General features: G+C 37.1%; 1 protein-coding gene across 1 annotated transcript in view; it reads left to right on the forward strand.

The window, feature by feature from the left end:
- Window positions 1-19,688, forward strand: part of LOC115215623 (splicing factor 3A subunit 3) — a 140,712-nt gene that overhangs the window by 52,060 nt on the left and 68,964 nt on the right. The window contains exons 13-14 of the mRNA XM_029784857.2: window positions 3,116-3,350; window positions 16,131-16,241. Of these exons, the coding sequence (XP_029640717.1) occupies window positions 3,116-3,350; window positions 16,131-16,241 (346 nt within the window). The remainder of the gene's footprint in view (window positions 1-3,115; window positions 3,351-16,130; window positions 16,242-19,688) is intronic.

A 19,688-nucleotide genomic window follows, 5' to 3' on the forward strand; every position in this document is an offset into this window, starting at 1 on the left:
CTGGAGATAACACGAATTGTAGTTTCTTCCTCATATTTAGTCTCGGAAGCCTTTGCAAAAAAGCTTGTGTGTTGCCCTTTCTCTTCTGATTATGTCATAAAAATTAATTAACCACTAGTAATGAGTTCCAACTTTTTCTGTTACTAACTTATTTATATTTTGAATAGTTGTTATAAAAAATAAAAATGATGAAATTACTGTGTATAGTGCTCAGATGCACTACAACCCATCAAAGAGGCATGTATAGTACTTAGAATTATGTACAGAAGTCAGGAAAGTGAACAGTGTATAAGTGTGTGCATGCGTATGGAGTAGGGGATATCAGGTGTAGTGTTGGCGAATTTCAGGAAGCATGAAGGTTTTAAAGGATGGAATGTCTTGGCAACTAACAACTGATGCAGGTTGTTTGTTCCATGCTTCAGCAACTCTGAGTGTGAAAAAATGTTTCTGAAAGTCATGGGAGCTGGATTCCATCTTCATAAATAAAAATGTTTTAATTATGTTGAATAACACTTCTAAAATTTATTTGTAATATCTCCATTAATAATTATGATAGTTTGGAGATGCATGTAACAGTGTATCAGGAGTTTTGCATAAAATTTAAGTATGAAACATTATCTAAATATCTTTTATGTAATTTTTAGTCCTAAAAGTGTTCTTTAAATTAATAAAGATTTTTTGGATTAACTTTGATACATTTTTTTATTGCTTTTCATCCTAATTTTTAAAGTACAATTGGTAAGGACCAGTTGTTTTTTTAAAAGTTAGTTATAAATTATATTTGAAAATTAAGGAATGTTGGTATTGTGGACTTCAGTTTACAGTAAAAATTTTATTTTTTGGTTCTTAACACTCATTATTTCAGCAAATGACCCATTTATACATGAATCAATTATGTTAAAACTTTCATTCATCATCAGTCTTTTTTTTGTTTTTGTTTTTTGCTATGTTTGTATGGTTAGACATGTCTTTGCCAGTTCAGTGTCTCGCTACTTGCTGTGATCCTTTGTCATCTTTCGGAGGTTTGGCCTCCTGGAAACAGGTCTCTTCACTATTTCCCCAAACTGTTTCTCTTCTGCAGATTCCTTCCACTTCAATTGTTTGGAACCTCTTTACCCAGCAGTCATCCTCTCTGTGCATCATATATTTGTACTAGCACAATGTCCTCTTTTGTACACTGAATCCGATTCCTTTCATATCCAGTTTGTTCTCTCAGCTCATTTCTGCTTTGTTGTTGATGCACACCAACATTACACACCCAGTGAAGCATTCTCACTTTGTTTCTTTCAGCCTTCGCATATTTCTTTTTACATTTGTTACCTATGTTTTGCTATCATGCAACATCACACTCGATAAACAAACATCAAACAACCTGTTCTTCACATGAAGAAAAAAAATCCCTTTGTTACCAATAGAAATAATAGCTTTCTAAATGTTTCCCCAACCATTATTACTCTGGCTTTCATATTTTTGGAGCCCTCACCTTCACTATCAATTGGTTCACCTGGATAAGAGAACCTCTCACATACTTCTATGAAGCCTTCCAAGCATATTAAAAATTTTATTTCATTGATAATATGTTTATTATTATCTATTTCTGTGCATCTCTCACAAAGTTGTTTTCTGTCAGCCCACTTGTGGTCATATCCTTTCTACACCTGTAGTTTATAATGATTCCACATACCTTCTCTGTATTTCAAGTATAGTCCTTCCCATTTGACAGTGAAGTGGTTGGTGTTAGGAAGGGCATCCAGCTGGAGAAACAGATTGGGACCTGGTGCGGCCTCCTGGCTTGCCTGTCCCCAGTTAAACTGTCCAACCCACCCCAGCATGGAAAACGGACATTAAACAATGATGATGATGATATATATGTATGTGTATACAAACACACACATACAAGGGGATGCTGTAAAGTTCCTGGTTTTAAAGGTGTTACCAAAGCCTGGTTGGAGGCCTGTCCTTCTGAGTTCTTCTACAGAGCTTAGAAAAACTGAAGGACCACTGCAATAATTAACTGATCCTCCTGTATTTTCTTTTATCCAAAGCCAGGAACTTTTCAGAACCCCCTCGTACATACATAAATATATATTTAGTGTTCCACATTGTCTTTCGTATTAAGTATGCTGTGTCCTGGTTTGCACTGTCCATTGAGTTTTATTCTAAGCATGGTAGTGTGCAATTTGAGGAAGACTTAGATACTAATTCTAACAAGCTGAATAGCCATGCAGAGGTTCTCTTATTGTCTAATGTTGGTAGTTTGTCTTTACTATACTGCAAGGCTTACAACTGAATCAGTCAGTAATGTGTGTGAATGATAAACTACAAGCAGGAGATAAGGCGGTTCATATTCTGTCACTGGTGTTATTATATGTCTTGCAAATATACATGACTTTCAAATAGCTCAGTCCATCTAGCTGTGAATAGATATTGGAGAAGGGTCCTGTTTATTGCTGTAAACAACAGAAAGATTGTAAAGTTTCATTAGCTTGTAGTGTTGAGTCCATCTTCTTTTGTGAGTATTTATCTTTGAAAACGCTTGATTCTGGCAAGCTGGTTTGTCATTGTTTTCGTTTGTTCCTTCACGAGCCATGCCTGGCTCATAAGGGCTGGTTTTCTGGTTTCATTGGCGTCTAGATTCCCCACCTGGATGGAATGCTGGTCTGTCGCAGGTGAGCTGTTAGATGCAGGAGGAAAGAGTGAGAGAAAGTTGTGGTGAAATGGTCAGCAGAGGTTCGCCATTACCTTCTGCTGGAGCCACATGGAGCTTAGGTGTTTCGCCCATAAAGACACACATTCCTTAGTCTGTCATTTGAACCTGCAATCCCTTGACCACGAGTCCGCTACTGTAACCTCTAGGCCATGTGCCTCCACAGCAAGTTCGTTTGCTTTCAATATTTTATTTAGAGATGAGGTCTTCATTTGTTCAACTCATTACATTGTGTGACTTATTTCCTATTTTGGAGTGCTTTAGAGGTAACAGTCTACCTGTAAGCACTCCAAAACAAAATTTTGTTGCTTTTCATATTTCACGAAACTCCCACTGCTCTTAATATGTATGTTACAGTTTATTGACTATATGTCAGTGTATTTTTGATGTGATCCTTTTTGCTTTCAGAGACATGGAGAGACAAAAGGGTATTGCCATGCTGGAAGCCCAGTGCTATCGGCTAACAGAGGTGTTGAGTGAGCAGAGACTTGCTACCAGAGAAAATGTGCAACGCAAACAGGCCCGAACTGGTGAAGAACGAGAGGAATCTGATGATGAAAATTATGAAGAGGAGGATTCTGATGATGATGAAGAAGACATTCCTTATAACCCCAAAAATTTACCTCTTGGTTGGGATGGAAAGGTATGTTTGTTTGTGTATTCCGTTTTAAGGTGTGTGTGTGTTTGTGTGCATAAGAACTTGAATTTGTCTATTCTGAAGAGACCTTTAATTTCAACACCATCATTATCATCATCACCACCATCATTTAATGTCTGTTGTCCATGATGGCATATGTTGGACGGTTTGACCAGGGCTGGCAAGCTGAGGGGCTGCACCAGATGACAGTCTGATTTGGCATGGTTTCTAAAACTGGATGCCTTCCACTCTGAGAGTTTAATGGGTGCTTTTATGTGCCACCAGCATGGGTGTCAGTTGTGTGACACCAGTATCTACTGTGACAGTGATTTTACTTGGCTTGATGGGTCTTCTTCTCAAGCACAGCATATTGCCAAAGGTCTTCGTCATCTGTCATTGCTCCCTTGAGGCCCAATGCTTGAAAGGTGCTTTTTATGTGCCACCTGCACAGGTGCCAGTTATGTGACACCGACAACATCGCTGCAATTATTATTTACTAGACTTAAGCTTTGGGTAGATCATTTAGTGGTGTGTACCTTTATCTGCAGATGTGTTTACGTCTGTGTATATGTGTGTTCCCCATGTGCATGCATATAAGTTTGTATATTACACTGTTTGTACCTGTGTCTTTTATTTAAATAAAAGACACAGGTATTTAAATAAATAAGTAAATAAATAAAAGCCAGTGGTACAGTGTAATATACAAACCAACATACACACAGACTCTCTCTCTCTCTTGCTCTGTGTGTGTGTGTGTGAGAAGAGAGAGAGAGAGAGAGAGAGAGAGAGAGATGACACATACTCAGGTAGAGGTGCATACCACAGTAGGAAAAAATGGAACAAGCAGAGCAAGGGGGGGACACATGGAATGGAGAATCGCTGAAAAGTCCACAGAATGTGCAATGAAAGAACTTTCATAGACATATAATCTAAAAATAATATCGAAAAGAAAAGCTAAAGTGAAAATCAAATAAATAGTGCGCATAATTTAATTTGCAAAAAAAAAAAGAAAAAGAAATTATCATCTCCATGTATAGCAATATACATGGCTTAGTGGTTAGAGTAATGGGCTCATAATCATGAAGTAGTGAGTTCAATTCCTGGAGCGGGCTGTGTGTTGTGTTCTTGAGCAAGACACTTTATTTCATATTGCACCAGTTAACTCAGCTGCAGACAGGACTTACGACGTCACTGGTGCCAAGCTCTATTGGGGTTTTACTTTTCCCTTGGATAATATTGGTGGCATGGAGAGGGGAGGCTGGTATACATGGGCAACTGCTGGACTTCCTTAAACAACCTTGCCCAGACTTGTGGCTTGGATGGTGACTTTCTAGGTGCAATCCCATAGTCATTCATGGCTTAAGGGGGTCTTTACGTTTACCGTTACCATATATATACGTGTGTGTGTGTGTGTGTATAAGAATTTTTTGCGTAATGAGATAAAAAAACCCAAGGCTTTATAGATATTAGAGCATTTGTAGATAGAAGGTCTTACAGCTGTTTCCAGGATATTTATTAATTATATCCCTTCATCGGAGATGGTGTGAGAGGATGGTTAAGTAATAATTAATTTAGATAGGATACAAAATAGAGAGTGAGGTGGAGGAAAGAAAATAGATGTGAGATATGTAGGGATATTGAATTTGTAGATATATATATATATATATATTTAAGTATATGATATGTATATAATATATATATATATATATATAATATGTTCCCAAAATTGCAATTAATAGAAAATTCATAGCTAATTCCTCATCAGGCAATGTCCAAAAGATCATAGCAATTTCACATCAGTGATGATAATGTCCACTTTTGATAGCACCATTGGTAATAGCTAACGAACATTAAAGAATATAACAAGAACAAATATGACAAAATAATTATACCTATACAATGAGAAAAGCTAGACAGATACACATACATATGTATATTTGTGTTTATATCAGTGTGTGCTTGTGTTTGTGCTCTCCACGGTTTGACAATCAGTGTTGGTTTGTTTACATCCTCATAAATTAATAGTTTGTCAGAGAAAGAGACTGATAGAATAAGTACCAATTTTATAAAATATATACTGGGTGCGATTTGTTCAATGACTCTTCAAAGCACTGCCCCAGCATGGCTGCAGTCCAATGACTGAAACAAGCAGAAGATAAATGCTGTGTCATGTGGTGTTCATTCATATTATTTTTTTTTCAAGTATTGATTTATTTTTATTAGACACTAAACCAAATTTGGGAGTTGGTGGAGTATGAGGGGGTCCTTCTGACAGTAATTTAACCTATTTGAACTAGCAGGTAATTTGCTGTCAAACCTCACTCTTCCATCTTAAAAAAGGGAGAAACACTTTGGATAATGTATTTCTAGGTACAGTGTATTTGATAAATTAATGTCTGTTTGATGAAGGCTACTCTGAGTTTAAACAAGAACATTAAATATTTTATTGGCTTTGAGTGAGGAAAAGTGAATTGAGCTGTAAAAGAGACAAAGCTGAAAACATTGGAATAATCAGTTGTTGGTTGTTTTTTTGTTTTGTTTTTGGCTTTAATCAACTATTATGGAGCTCATATTAATATGTTTTAAATTGGCTTTGTATGTTTAGATTTTCGGTGGCTTTTTTCTTAACATCTGAACTCTAATTGAACTACAAGAATGTTTACTCTCAATCAGTGGTTCACAACTGGGGTCTGTATGGCCATCGGGGCAGGGTCTGCATAAGATTCTGTTGTTAAAATTTATTGGCTATAAATTGGTTATACTTCTACAATAAACATGAAGTTAATTTTTTTAATGCAATACCTAATGTTATTTGATTATAAAAATATAATAGAACTTTTTAAACATCGAATGGCAATGAGAGTCCATCTGAGTAAAAATAGGAATCAAAGGGGTTCATAGGTGAAAAAGGGTACTTTGAAGTGCACGTTATCCTCAGACATCATGCTCACTTTATAGCTTTGTTCCTGGTTCTTCCAACTAATGTGCAGTCTACTACAAAATACTTTTAAGTTATTCCATCTAAACCATATTTAAGTTATTGACTCTATTGCAGTATGTTGGTGATGTTGTGTAAAAGAACACTGCCATTACCATATTTCCATGCATGATAGGGTGCTGAAAAGTTCTTGGCTTTGGATAAAAGAAAATACAGGAAGATCAGTTAATTTTGATTTTATTCAACATATTCCCCTCTCAGATTCATACACTTATTGCAATGGTCCTTCATTTTTTCTAAGCCCTGTAAAAGAACTCGGAAGGCTGGGCCTCTAATCAGGCCATTCAAGATACCCTTAAAGCCAGGACATTTTCAGCACTCCCTTGTAAGGTCAGATTGTATTCAGGAAGCTGAGTCTCAGATCTGCATGAAATTAAAGTGTTAAAGCCCAAATCTCATATATTTAGAAAGTTAATGGTTATGATGGTAATGAGGTTCAGTTTGCCTTCTTGGTGTGGTGCCTATTTTACTTTAGCCTTTAAGTATCAGATCTATCTTAGACCAACTCCATTTGTTTTACATATTTAATTCTTTAGCATTTAAACAGGCCACATCTGTTCTAATTATTTCACCTGTTTTATATTCAAATTGGCCAGATCCAGCCTCTCACTCTAATCCTACAATCATGTCACTGAAATCTCAGAGCTACAAGACAGTACACGATCAACTCAAAACAATATGAATATATAAGCAATAGATTTGACAGATTAATCTGAATACTAAAGGGTTAAGGTGTACCCATTTAAACGGACTCAGTTAATGTCTAATTCTTGATTTGTCACCAAAAAGCATGGTTGACTCTCGTGATTTCATTTCAAACTGTTGAGTTGTGTTTCTCAGATGGTGTGCCACAAGCGGTAACTGGCTATGTTACAGCGTTTTAATAATAATAATATATATATTATATATATATATATATATATATATAAAGGTGAAGTTGTGTGTGTATGGCAGGTTTGGTAGCCTTCAACTAACACTATCTCCTCCGATACCCTGCTGTGCAAGTTGACCAAAATTAAGAGTATGATAGAAGGCTTGCTCTTCCTTCCGTAGAAGAAAAAATTCAAATCGGACTATGTTAACACCAAAAATTATTTACATCAAAAAGGTGCTTTTTTTCTATGAAAATCCCTATTTTTTACGATTTTTTTTTACTGCTGTGTTGCCATTTTTCGGTGTATTTCAACCAGAAAAATGTTCACTTAAAGAGAATAACAAGCTACATAATGCAAAATTTTTACTTTTCAAAAATTCCAATTCTAAAGGGTCGAAACAAACCCGAGCATCGCCGGGCGATACTGCTAGTGTAATAATAAGGCTTAATGAAATCCATGCTAATGTTGATTATTTTGAGAAACGGATTACTCATAATTTTGTTATATACACAAATGTAACTAACCAAAACACAGCATGCATTCTATATTTTTCTAAATCTTAAAATTTAAAACACAGTTTATTATTATTATTTTTTTTTTTTTTTCCTTTTCATTTTAAAGTGCATCAGTAATTTTTAACTTTTCATTTGAAAATATGCTAGAAAGTTTTTGTATAATCTCCAATGCATACTACAAAGTCAGAAATGAGATTGAGATCTACTGCTGCAGAGAGAGAGACTAACTAAATATTATAAATTATTTAGTTCATTGCTTTACTATTTCTGCCATTCCATCACTCTGATATTAATAATAGCAGCAAGCTAATTCCATTCTTTGAAAGGCTTAAAAAAAACATAACAATAGTTCAAATTTCTTTGTGTTTTTTTTTTCTGTCTCCACCTTTTTCTTTTGTTTTCTCTATCTCTGTGGGAGTATTCTCACACCTTATTATAATTATCTAGCTGTCATGACATTTTCCAATAGTTTTTCCCCCCTCTTCACTTCACTTTTTTTTTCCTAGCATTCCTTTGACAGCTGTTATCCCCACTTTTCCTAATTAAGATTGACTAACAGAACACAGATGGCTTCAAGCCATTTATAGTCTTTCATTCAAGATGGGAGATTGAATAAAAGGATAATGGAAAAGACATTTCTTTTCATCCTGTATTGAACTCTTTCTCTTCCATTTTTCCATGGGCATGCTACTCTATATATATTTATTTTCATATACATGCATATGTGTGTGTATCTCTGTGTCAGTGTGCACACCTATTTGTGTGTGTGTATGCATGTATATATATATATATATATATATATACAAGTAATGAGAGAGAGTTCACATGTGGTCACTCTAACGCTAGATATAGATCCACGAAGGGAATCCACCACTAAAGAATTGTTTAGTGGTGGTTTCCCTTCGTGGATCTATATCTAGCGTTAGAGTGACCACATGTGGACTCTCTCTCATTACTTGTATTAATAATTTTTACTGTATCCCAGTTTTTATACGCTAGGCCACTTGGTGTTTTAAATTGATGTTATTAATTAATATTCAATTTTTTCACCCTTATTGTGATTCATGTATATATATATATATACACACACACACACACGCACACATATATAATACATATGCACATACACATATATACACATGAATGCATTCATACAGTTAATACCTGGGTTGTAAACAATTTATATTGTTATATGTCTGATCTGTAAGTCATTACTGTTATGTAATAATAATAATAATAATAATAGTAATCCTTTCTACTATAGGTACAAGGCCTGAAATTTTTTAGGGGAGGGGACTAGTCGATTACATCAACCCTAGTACTCAACTAGTACTTAATTTATCGACCCCAAAAGCATGAAAGGCAGAGTTGACCTCAGCGGAATTTGAACTCAGAGTGTAGTGACAGCTGAAATATGGCCAAGCATTTCACCCAGTGTGCTAACGATTCTGCCAGTTTGCCACCTTAATAATAATAATAATAATAATAATAATAATAATAATAATAATAGTTGTCGTAGTCGTCGTCGTTTCTATTATAGGCAAAGGCTCAAAATTTTGGGGGAGAAGGCTAGTTGGTTATATTGCCCCCAGTGCTTGACTGGTACTTATTTTGTTGATCCCGAAAGGATGAAAGTAATAATAATAATCTTTTCTACTAAAAGAACAAAGCTTGAAATTTTGCAGGAAGGGGCATTGATCCCAATGTTTCACTGGTACTTAATTTATTGACCCTAGGCATAACACCAACATGAACTTCTAACTTGTTGTCTCTTGAGGTCTCTGGGTGAGACTTGGAACCAACTTGTACGAATACAAAGCATAAGTCAAACATATAAAAAATAGATGTGCCCTTTTAAAGCCTAGCCAGGCTTATGGGGCCCGGTTTCCCGGTTTCAATGGTGTATGTGTTCCCCAGCTGGATGGGATGCCAGTCCATCACAGCATTACTCATTTTTACCAGTTGAGTGGACTTGAGCATTGTGAAATGAAGTGTTTTGCTCAAGAACACAACGCATCGCTCGGTCCAGGAATCAAAACCACAATCTTACGATCATGATGCTGACAACCCAACCACTAAGCCACGCGCCTCCACAAGTCAAACATATAATATAATAATCCTTTCTAGTAAAAACACATTGACCCTAGTGTTTCACTGGTACATAATTTATTGACCCTGAAAGAATGATAGGCAAAGTTGACCTCAGCAGTATCTGAACTCAGAACTTAGATAGACAAAATTCCTCTAAGCATTTTGCCCAGCATACTAACGATTCTGCCAGCTTGCTGCCTTAATAGAAAGAATAATCATCATCATCATCGTTTAACGTCTGCTTTCCATGCTAGCATACTCTTTACTCTTTTACTTGTTTCAGTCATTTGACTGCGGCCATGCTGGAGCACTGCCTTTTAGTCAAGCAGATCGACCCCGGGACTTATTCTTTGTAAGCCCAGTACTTATTCTATCGGTCTCTTTTGCCGAACCGCTAAGTGACGGGGACATAAACACACCAGCATCGGTTGTCAAGCAATGCTAGCATAATAATAATAATAATAATAATAATAATAATAATAATAATAATAGTTTTTAAATTTTGGCACTGGCCAGCCATTTTGATGGTACAGGTAAATTGATTACATCAACCCAGTGTTCAACTGGTACTTATTTTATTAGCTCTGGAAGGACGAAAGGCAATATCAACCTTGGCTGAATTTGAGTTCAGAGCATAAAGATTGATGAAATGCTACCAAGCATTTTGTCCTGCATGCTAATGACTCTACCAGTTTACTGCCTTTAATGATGATTATGGTGATGGTGGTGTCAGCAGTGGCAGTGGTTGTTGTTATTTTAAGGCACCGAGCTGGCAGAGTTGTTAGCATGCTGGGTGAAATGTTTAGCAGCATTTCGTGCATCTTCATGTTCTGTGTTCAAATGCTGCTGGGGTCAGCTTTGCTTTTCATCTTTTTGGGGCTGAAAAATTAAGTACCAGTTGAGTACTGTGGTCGATGTCATTGACTCGCCCCTTCCCCAAAATTTCAGGTCTTGTGTCTTTAGTAGAAAGTATTATTATTATTATTATCATTATTATTATTATTTTTGACTTTTGCTTTGTATTCGTACAAGTTGGTTCCAAGTCTCATCCAGAGACCTCAAGAGACAACAAGTTAGAAGTTCACATTAATGTTATGTATAGGGTATCATATATTTTGTTTTGCTCATAGTATTATTCTAGAGAATGTTTAAGAAAACATAAGAAGATTATAAGTTTGTTTTAAAATTTGAGATTTCACAGACAGTATTTTACTTAGGATATGGGCAGTTCCCATGAGCACTATCTTTTGAATTTCTGCCATTTTGGGGTTTCCTGGTATCTGAGCTAGGTAGCCCCTTTTGCTATCATTCCTAGAGCACCTATAACAGCACCTCTATCCCATCTCTAACTATATGTATATATAAATGTATATATATATGAGTAGCTGACTGCTGTACGGGTTGTGTTTGTCAAATTGCAATCACAGCGCTAAGCATCCGTGCTAGTGGAGCACTAAGAGCACTATCTGAGCATGATCGTTGCCAGAGTAGCTGACTAGCTTCCGTGCTGGTGGCATGTAAAAAGCACCATTTGAGCGTGATCGTTACCAGTGTTGCCTTACTGGCACTTGTGCCAGTGGCATGTGAAAAAACATTCGAGCAAGGTCGTTGCCATTGCTGCTGGACTGGCTACTGTGCAGGTGGCACGTAAAAACACCATTTGAGCATGGCTGTTGCCAGTACCGCCTGACTGGCCCTCGTGCCGGTGGCATGTAAAAGCACCCACTACACTCTCGGAGTGGTTGGCGTTAGGAAGGGCATCCAGCTGTAGAAACTCTGCCAGATCAGATTGGAGCTTGGTGCAGCGATCTAGTTCGCCAATCCTCTATCAAATCGTCCAACCCATGCCAGCATGGAAAGCAGATGTTAAATGATGATGAATGATAAGGGTATTGGTCAAGTCAATCCATGATATATTAGAAGACTCTCATCTATGGCTGTTGCACAGTGTTGTCAAACCTGGAACTTTGTGATTGCAGAGAAAAAAAAACTTCTTAACCACACTATATATTTGATATTTCAGAAAAGAAATATGCTTGGTTGAAAATTTTAAATTCATACATAAGTTCTCATCGCTATAGTAACCAATTAAAAACTAAGCAAAAAAAAAAAAAAAAAAAAAAAAAAAAAAAAGCTTTATATATTGCAGAGTAGATTTGGATGTTGTGAATGAATGATGCTGGTGCTGCTGGCTTGGCTGGTGTTGGTGATAGCTAAATAGCTGGGGATGGAGGAAATATATATAAAAAAAAAAAAAAAAAAAAAAAAAAAAAAGTAAAAGAAACGAAAACTGCATCGGCTTGTTTATGATTGCTGATAAATCAAATGAAATGAAATCAGTCTCTGTGTGAGTAGTTTTATATGGCTTCTCTCTTCTCAGCCACAGTTACCACTGTTCAATAAGGCTTCTTGACTTTCTTTTTGTGGTTCAGAACTTTTTCTCTAGATTGCTGACACATGTCGTTTATGTATTTGAGTTGGCTGATTTGTTCCATTAGGTAAATTGATTTTGATATATCGCCCATAAAGTGCTACAACATAGAAATACCTTCTTTTTAATGGCCACCCCTACCATACACACACTTACGCTATATATTACCACCACCACTGCCATCACTATCACACAACTGTTAATGCTATATGACAGATATTTTCATGGAATATGTTATGAAGTCTAGCCACCCCTCCTACTTGGATCATTAATTTTCACTACCTCTTGTAGTTTCTTTTTCTTCTTTGTCTATTCGTTCCAACACCACTTGTCACTTTCAGTTAATTACGAAGAAAAGAAAAGATATATTTTAATTACGCTTACTGTAGATGATATTGATGATGATGATAATTATGATAATTATTTTTTATGAAGGTTTTTGGATTTCTGTTTTTTTATTTTGTCTTTTTCTTTTAATTTTTCTTTTTTTTTTCTGTCATGGAAATGGTGAAATAAATTGTTGTAATATATCAGCATTGAACATAATGCAGTGATGGTCAAGACTTATACAATTCTGAAATTTCTAAATATAAGCAGAAACTGTATTGTGGGTACAAGAGTAGGTAATAATAAAAATAACAGGAGCACTCGGAGAGCACAAACCTCTGCGAAGGCAACACCAACGTCCTCTCAACAATTAGCCAGAGATGATTTTTAAAAGGAGAATATCTGAAATAAACTCGACTGCTCTCATAAATGAGAATACTAAAAAACAAACCCGACCACTCTCAAAAATTAAGTAAAAAGATCTGGTAAAATAATCTAGAAACCATGTCTGGTACCTGACTGATCCCAATGGTAGTCATGGAATTGAAGGTGGCTGTAGAAAATTTAGTAATGATAATAAATAGTTTAGCCAAAGTTAACAAATTCACCATTCAAAATAGTTTACAGCCTCTAGGGAATTAATTGAGAAAGACTTAGAAGTTAAGGTAAGATTGTAATCATCATCATCATCATCATCATCGTTTAACGTCCGCTTTCCATGCTAGCATGGGTTGGACGGTTCAACTGGGGTCTGGCAAGCCCGAAGGCTGCACCAGGCCAGTCAGATCTGGCAGTGTTTCTACAGCTGGATGCCCTTCCTAACGCCAACCACTCCGAGAGTGTAGTGGGTGATTTTATGTGCCACCGACACAGGTGCCAGACGAGGCTGGCAGACGGCCACGCTCGGATGGTGTTTTTTATGTGCCACCGACACAGGTGCCAGACGAGGCTGGCTGACGGCCACGCTCGGATGGTGTTTGTTACGTGCCCTCAGCACGGAGGCCAGTCGTTGCGGTACTGGCTACGATCACGTTCGGATGGTTTTCTTATGTGTCACTGGCACTGGTACCACAAGGATACAAATTCCATTGATGTTCATCTATTTTGATTTGGTTCGATTTGATTTGATTTGATTCGATTCGATTCTCACTTGCCTCAACAGGTCTTCACAAGTGTCACAAGAAGGAAGGTATGCACAGGTGGACTGACTACGTCCCAGGTAGGGGCCACGGATTATGGCTTCACTAGTCTTGCCGGGTCTTCTCACGCACAGCATACTTCCATAGGTCTCGGTCTCTAGTCATTTCCATGGTGAGACCTAACGTCCGAAGGTCGTGCTTCACCACTTCATCCCAGGTTTTCCTCGGTCTACCTCTTCCACGGGTTCCCTCAACTGCTAGGGATTGGCACTTTCTCACACACCTATCTTCATCCATTCTCGCCACATGACCATACCAGCGCAATCGTCTCTCTTGCACACAACAACTGATGCTTCTTAGGTACAACATTTCTCTCAAGGTACTAACGCTCTGTCGAGTAAGTACACTGACATTACACATCCATCGGAGCATACTGGCTTCGTTCCTCACAAGCTTACGCATGTCCTCAGCAGTCACGGCCCATGTTTCACTGCCATGTAGCATAGCTGTTCGTACACATGCATCATACAGTCTGCCTTTTACTCTGAGCGAGAGGCCTTTAGTCACCAGCAGAGGTAAGAGCTCCCTAAACTTTGCCCAGGCTATTCTTATTCTAGCAGTTACACTTTCAGCGCACCCGCCCCCACTACTGACTTGGTCACCTAGATAGCGGAAGCTATCAACTACTTCTAGTTTTTCCCCCCGGAAAGTGACGGAAGTTGTTTTCTGCAGATTTTCGGAGGTCAATGCTCCAGAGCATCTGCCACATACAAAAACTATCTTCCCAGTTAGCCTACCTTTGACATTGCTGCACCTCTTATGTGTCCATAGCTTACACTGGGTACATCTTATAGAGTTTCTACCTACACCTTTTCTACAGATCGAGCAGGGCCATCTTCCTGAGGATATTTGTGGATTTTCTAACTTTCTACTTATTAGTACTTTGGTTTTAGCTAGGTTGACTCTAAGGCCCCTCGATTCTAAACCCTCCTTCCACACCTGGAACTTCTCCTCCAGTTCTGATAGTGACTCAGCGATTAGAGCGAGGTCGTCAGCATAGAGGAGCTCCCAGGGGCAACCTGTCTTGAATTCCTCCACAATTGCCTGGAGGACTATGATAAATAGGAGGGGGCTGAGTACTGAACCCTGGTGGTAATCATGTAAAGTAAATATAACAAATAATCCAGAATCCTTATCCAGTACTGGATTGATCCCAAAATCTAATCCGTTTGTCCCAGTCATGAGGCCAAACATCCCTGAAAGTTTCATCTGAATCCATCAAGAGGTTCTTGAGATATCTTGTCCATGGACAAACAAACAAACACAACTTGAAAACATAACCTCCGCCCTAGCGAAGGTGGAGGTAAAAATAAAGCAAAAACAAAGAAAACAGGAGTGGCTGTGTGGTAAGTAGCTTGCTAACCAACCACATGGTTCCGGGTTCAGTCCCACTGCGTGGCATCTTGGGCAAGTGTCTTCTGCTATAGCCCCGGGCCGACCAATGCCTTGTGAGTGGATTTGGTAGACGGAAACTGAAAGAAGCTTGTCGTATATATGTATATGTATGTGTGTGTTTGTGTGTCTGTGTTTGTCCCCCTAGCATTGCTTGACAACCGATGCTGGTGTGTTTATTTCCCCATCACTTAGCGGTTCGGCAAAAGAGACTGATAGAATAAGTACTGGGCTTACAAAGAATAAGTCCTGGGGTCGATTTGCTCAACTAAAGGCGGTGCTCCAGCATGGCTGCAGTCAAATGACTGAAACAAGTAAAAGAGTAAAGAGTAAGAGTAAACTAAATATACAAAGAACTCACCTTGTAGCTTATATAAACAATCTTGCGAAACATTAAGTTTGTCAATGCTACATGTCCAATTTCATAAATAGGGTCACAAAGATTGGATCCAAAGGAAATTTGACCAATCGTAGGTATTGCTGTGTGGTAAGAAGCTTGCTTCCCAACTACATGATTCTGGGTTCAGTCTCACTGCATGCTGCCTCGGGCAAGTGTCTTATACTGTAGGCTAAGGCCAACCAAAACCTTGTAAGTGGATTTTGTAGATGGAAACTGAAAGGAGCCACTTGTGTGCGCATGTGTGTTTACATGTATGTTTATGTGTTTGTGTTTGTTTAATTGAAATGACTGAATAATGACATGAATACATAGAGAGTGGGGAGATAGTTTTACTCTATTATAAATTTATTTTTATATTACTTGTAAATGGAAGGTGTGGAATCAACTCAAGAATCTGTTTTGGCTTTTCACTTGTGGAACAAACATATCCTTCTTTGATGATGATTATAATCCAAAAATTACTTTAGAGCTAGACTAAATATGTATTGTATAAAATTAACATTTCTGTGGTAGGAAATTCATTGCATACTATTAATTTTATCCTTTGTATTTCCTCAGCCTATACCATACTGGCTGTATCGACTTCATGGCCTGAATATCAGTTATACATGTGAGATCTGTGGTAACTTCACATACAGAGGACCAAAAGCTTTCCAGAGGCATTTTGCAGTAAGTATTTCAATTTACTTCCCATACAATCATGAAATATCTTTTACAGTACTTATGTTCCTTTATCTCTCTTTGTTTTTCCCTATCTATTTTCTCTTGTTGGTTTCCTTATTCTTTTTTTTGTTGAAATATATATATATATATTGGTACATGAAAAACTTAATCTTGAGACATTCTTATTAACATGGAATTCACACGCTTCATTGTAAACTTTAAGACTTTGCTCACACTAAAGGTGTGATGGCCTCATTAATTTCCCTGCTTGAAATTATAGCTAGGTCTTAATAACCTTGCTGTAAGTTTATAGTTAGGTCATCAAGATCTAGCTATAAGCACTTGTTGAAACTATGTAACCCACGACAGAGCTCAATTAATTCACTCTTACGAAGCTGTTTGTTTAGTTTAACTCTGTGATTACGTTTATCAATGCTATATGTTCTGTCTCGTAATTATAACCTTTAAATTACATTAAAGCATGACTAAGCATATATTTTGATATCACTTTCTCTATCTGAAGCACTTTGTTCTGTTTCTTAATTCATGCCATATATCACCGAAAAGAATCTGATTGGAGCTACCCAGCAACACTATTGCTTTTATCATTGCCATCATTGTCATCGTCATCACTATCATCATCATCGTCATCATCATCATTATTCTTGCTCTCACAGCTATGTTGAGCCGTCTCTTCGGATTCATATTAACTACTATGTTTAGTTATTTTCCCCCAGAACATAAGCCGTATCTTTCCTGAAATAGTTGATTTGCTGTTATTCAAGAGAAATGTTCAGTCTCATTCTTCTTGGAGAGACAGGTATAGCGCCTTCCTCTAAACCAATGGTTTTCTATCTTTTATAACTCTTCGTTTTATTGAATGTCTGTGGTTGAATTATCCATATTTTTTAATGTTTTTATGCTACTGTAGCCATCATGAGCCTTGCCTCTTTTTTAGATATTTGCTTGGACTAGTGCCCTCTGTGTAAATTCTTTTAGAAAAATTACTAAAGAAGGTGAAGGCTTGAATATAAGACCTTGGAACTTAACTGTTATGTTTCTGCTCACTAATAACACAATATCTTATTTATACATTGATTTTTTTTTCTTCTAAAAATGTGTTTGATATATCAGTATTGTTCCTGGTTTAAATATTTTATTTCTAAAGAAAATCACAACCCCTCCAAATAGCTTGTGACCATTTGACATTTGCCCTTCTCTTGTGAGCTCACAATGTCCCAAACCCAAAGAGGTACTGTCACACAGGTTAAGAGTCACTGCTCTAAACCAATTGAAAAAAAGGAAAAAAAAAAAAAAAAAAGAAAAGAAAAACGAAATGGAAACAAGCAATATTTACATAATCTCAATATATAAAATAAAATAACAGACAGTAGAGATTACAACAGACAGGAAATTAATGTTTCCAGTCAATGAATGGTCTCATATATTCTCAGAAGATTGGAGGAAGGGCTTTGAAATTAATGATAATTACGTGAATTGTTCGAAGTGGTGGAGCACAGTAAAATTATTGACACTCATTTATTATATAACCAATGACTTACCGACATCTTGAGACAGTTAAATTAGAAACTACATACACACAAATACACACACACACACACACATAACGCATACACTCACAGATGAATAATCACTGTGATACCTTGGTGTAGACCTTATTCTCTAGTTTATGTCTCAGCATTTTATTCTTTTTAATTCCTGGCATAATTGACAAAACATTGACAACTGAATTTAGCCAAATATGAAGTATGAGTCTGTTTCTGCTTCCAAAATCTTTCTGTGATAAATATATAAAGTAGCACTCAATAACTGGCATTGGTTTAATCTACTGTTTCTCTTTTCCTGCCCTGTATCTATGTCAGGCATAATAAAAGGCCAGTGGATTGGCAGAATTGTTAGACCATCAGAATGTAAAGCATTAGTACTTTCTTCTGACCCTTTGTGTTATGATAAATATTTAATCCTTTAGCATTTAAACCAACCGTAACAGGTTCAGATATTTCATGGCATTGGTTTAATCTACTGTTTCTCTTTTCCTGCGTTTCATGTGTTTTATGTTTAGACTGGCTAGATCCAGCCTCTTACATCTACCTTCCAATATCATTCTATGATAAGACAATCTTGTCACTGAAATCTCAAAGCTGTGAGATAATGCATGATTAATTCAAAGCAATGTGAATATATAAATATTATATTTGACAGCAGTCAGATTGCTAAAGGATTAAATTAGTTTTTTTATAGATGTCTTATAAAATTTGGTTTTATCATTTTACATTTCTGAATTCTAAATCAGTTCAGATCAAATTTGCCAATCATCTCTTCTATATTACTACTGCAAGTTTAAAGCAATGAGCTGGTAGAATCGTTAGTATACCAGGCAAAATACTTAGCGACATTTTGTCCAGCCTTATGTTTTAAGTTCAATTTCCTCTGAAGTAGACTTTTGAGGTCGATAAAATAAGTACCAGTTGAATACTGGTGTTGATGTAACCAGCTTGCATGCTCTCCCAAAATTGCTGGCTTTGTTCCAAAATTTGAAACCAATATTATTGATGCAAGTACCAGGCATGTAGAGGGTTCAGTTCAACCAAGTATATCAATCCACTACATTTTGTAGCACTGTACGAATGGAAGAAAATGTTATCATTAACAATAGTAAGAGCATTGTATTTTGCCTGAAGCATTGTAATAGTGAAGAATGTAAAAAGAGAGAAAAAATAGACAACTTCTGACATAAACGCTAGGGAATTTGAATGGGTTAACGGAACCTACATAACCTGGCTTTTGTTAGACTGTTCTTTTCTTTTGTTGATGGGCCTTTGAGTCTGAAATATAATGATTTTTATCAAACTTTCTGCATTGTCAGAAACTATTTGCTCTCTTTTTACATTAACAAGAATGTTTTCCTACTTATTATCACCACTATAATAATAATATTCTATTTGTTTGTTCTTACTTGGTGTGTCTGAAAGATGGGGCAGAGTCCCTGACCACTAAGTAAATAATATGGTGGAAGCACTCCATCAGTTACGACGATGAAGGTTCCGGTTGATCCGATCAACGGAACAGCCTGCTCGTGAAATTAACGTGTAAGTGGCTGAGCACTCCGCAGACACGTGTACCCTTAACGTAGTTCTCGGGGATATTCAGCGTGACACAGAGAGTGACAAGGCCGGCCCTTTGAAATACAGGTACAACAGAAACAGGAAGTAAGAGTGAGAGAAAGTTGTGGTGAAAGAGTTCAGCAGGGATCACCACCATCCCTGCCGGAGCCTCGTGGAGCTTTAGGTGTTTTCACTCAATAAACACTCACAACGCCCGGTCTGGGAATCGAAACCGCGATCCTACGACCGCGAGTCCGCTGCCCTAACCACTGGGCCATTGCGCCTCCTGTATTAAATAATATATGAGCAACATTGCATGAATCAGGAC

The sequence above is a fragment of the Octopus sinensis genome, linkage group LG9 (assembly GCF_006345805.1).
Source record: "Octopus sinensis linkage group LG9, ASM634580v1, whole genome shotgun sequence".
Taxonomy (NCBI): Eukaryota; Metazoa; Mollusca; class Cephalopoda; order Octopoda; family Octopodidae; genus Octopus; species Octopus sinensis.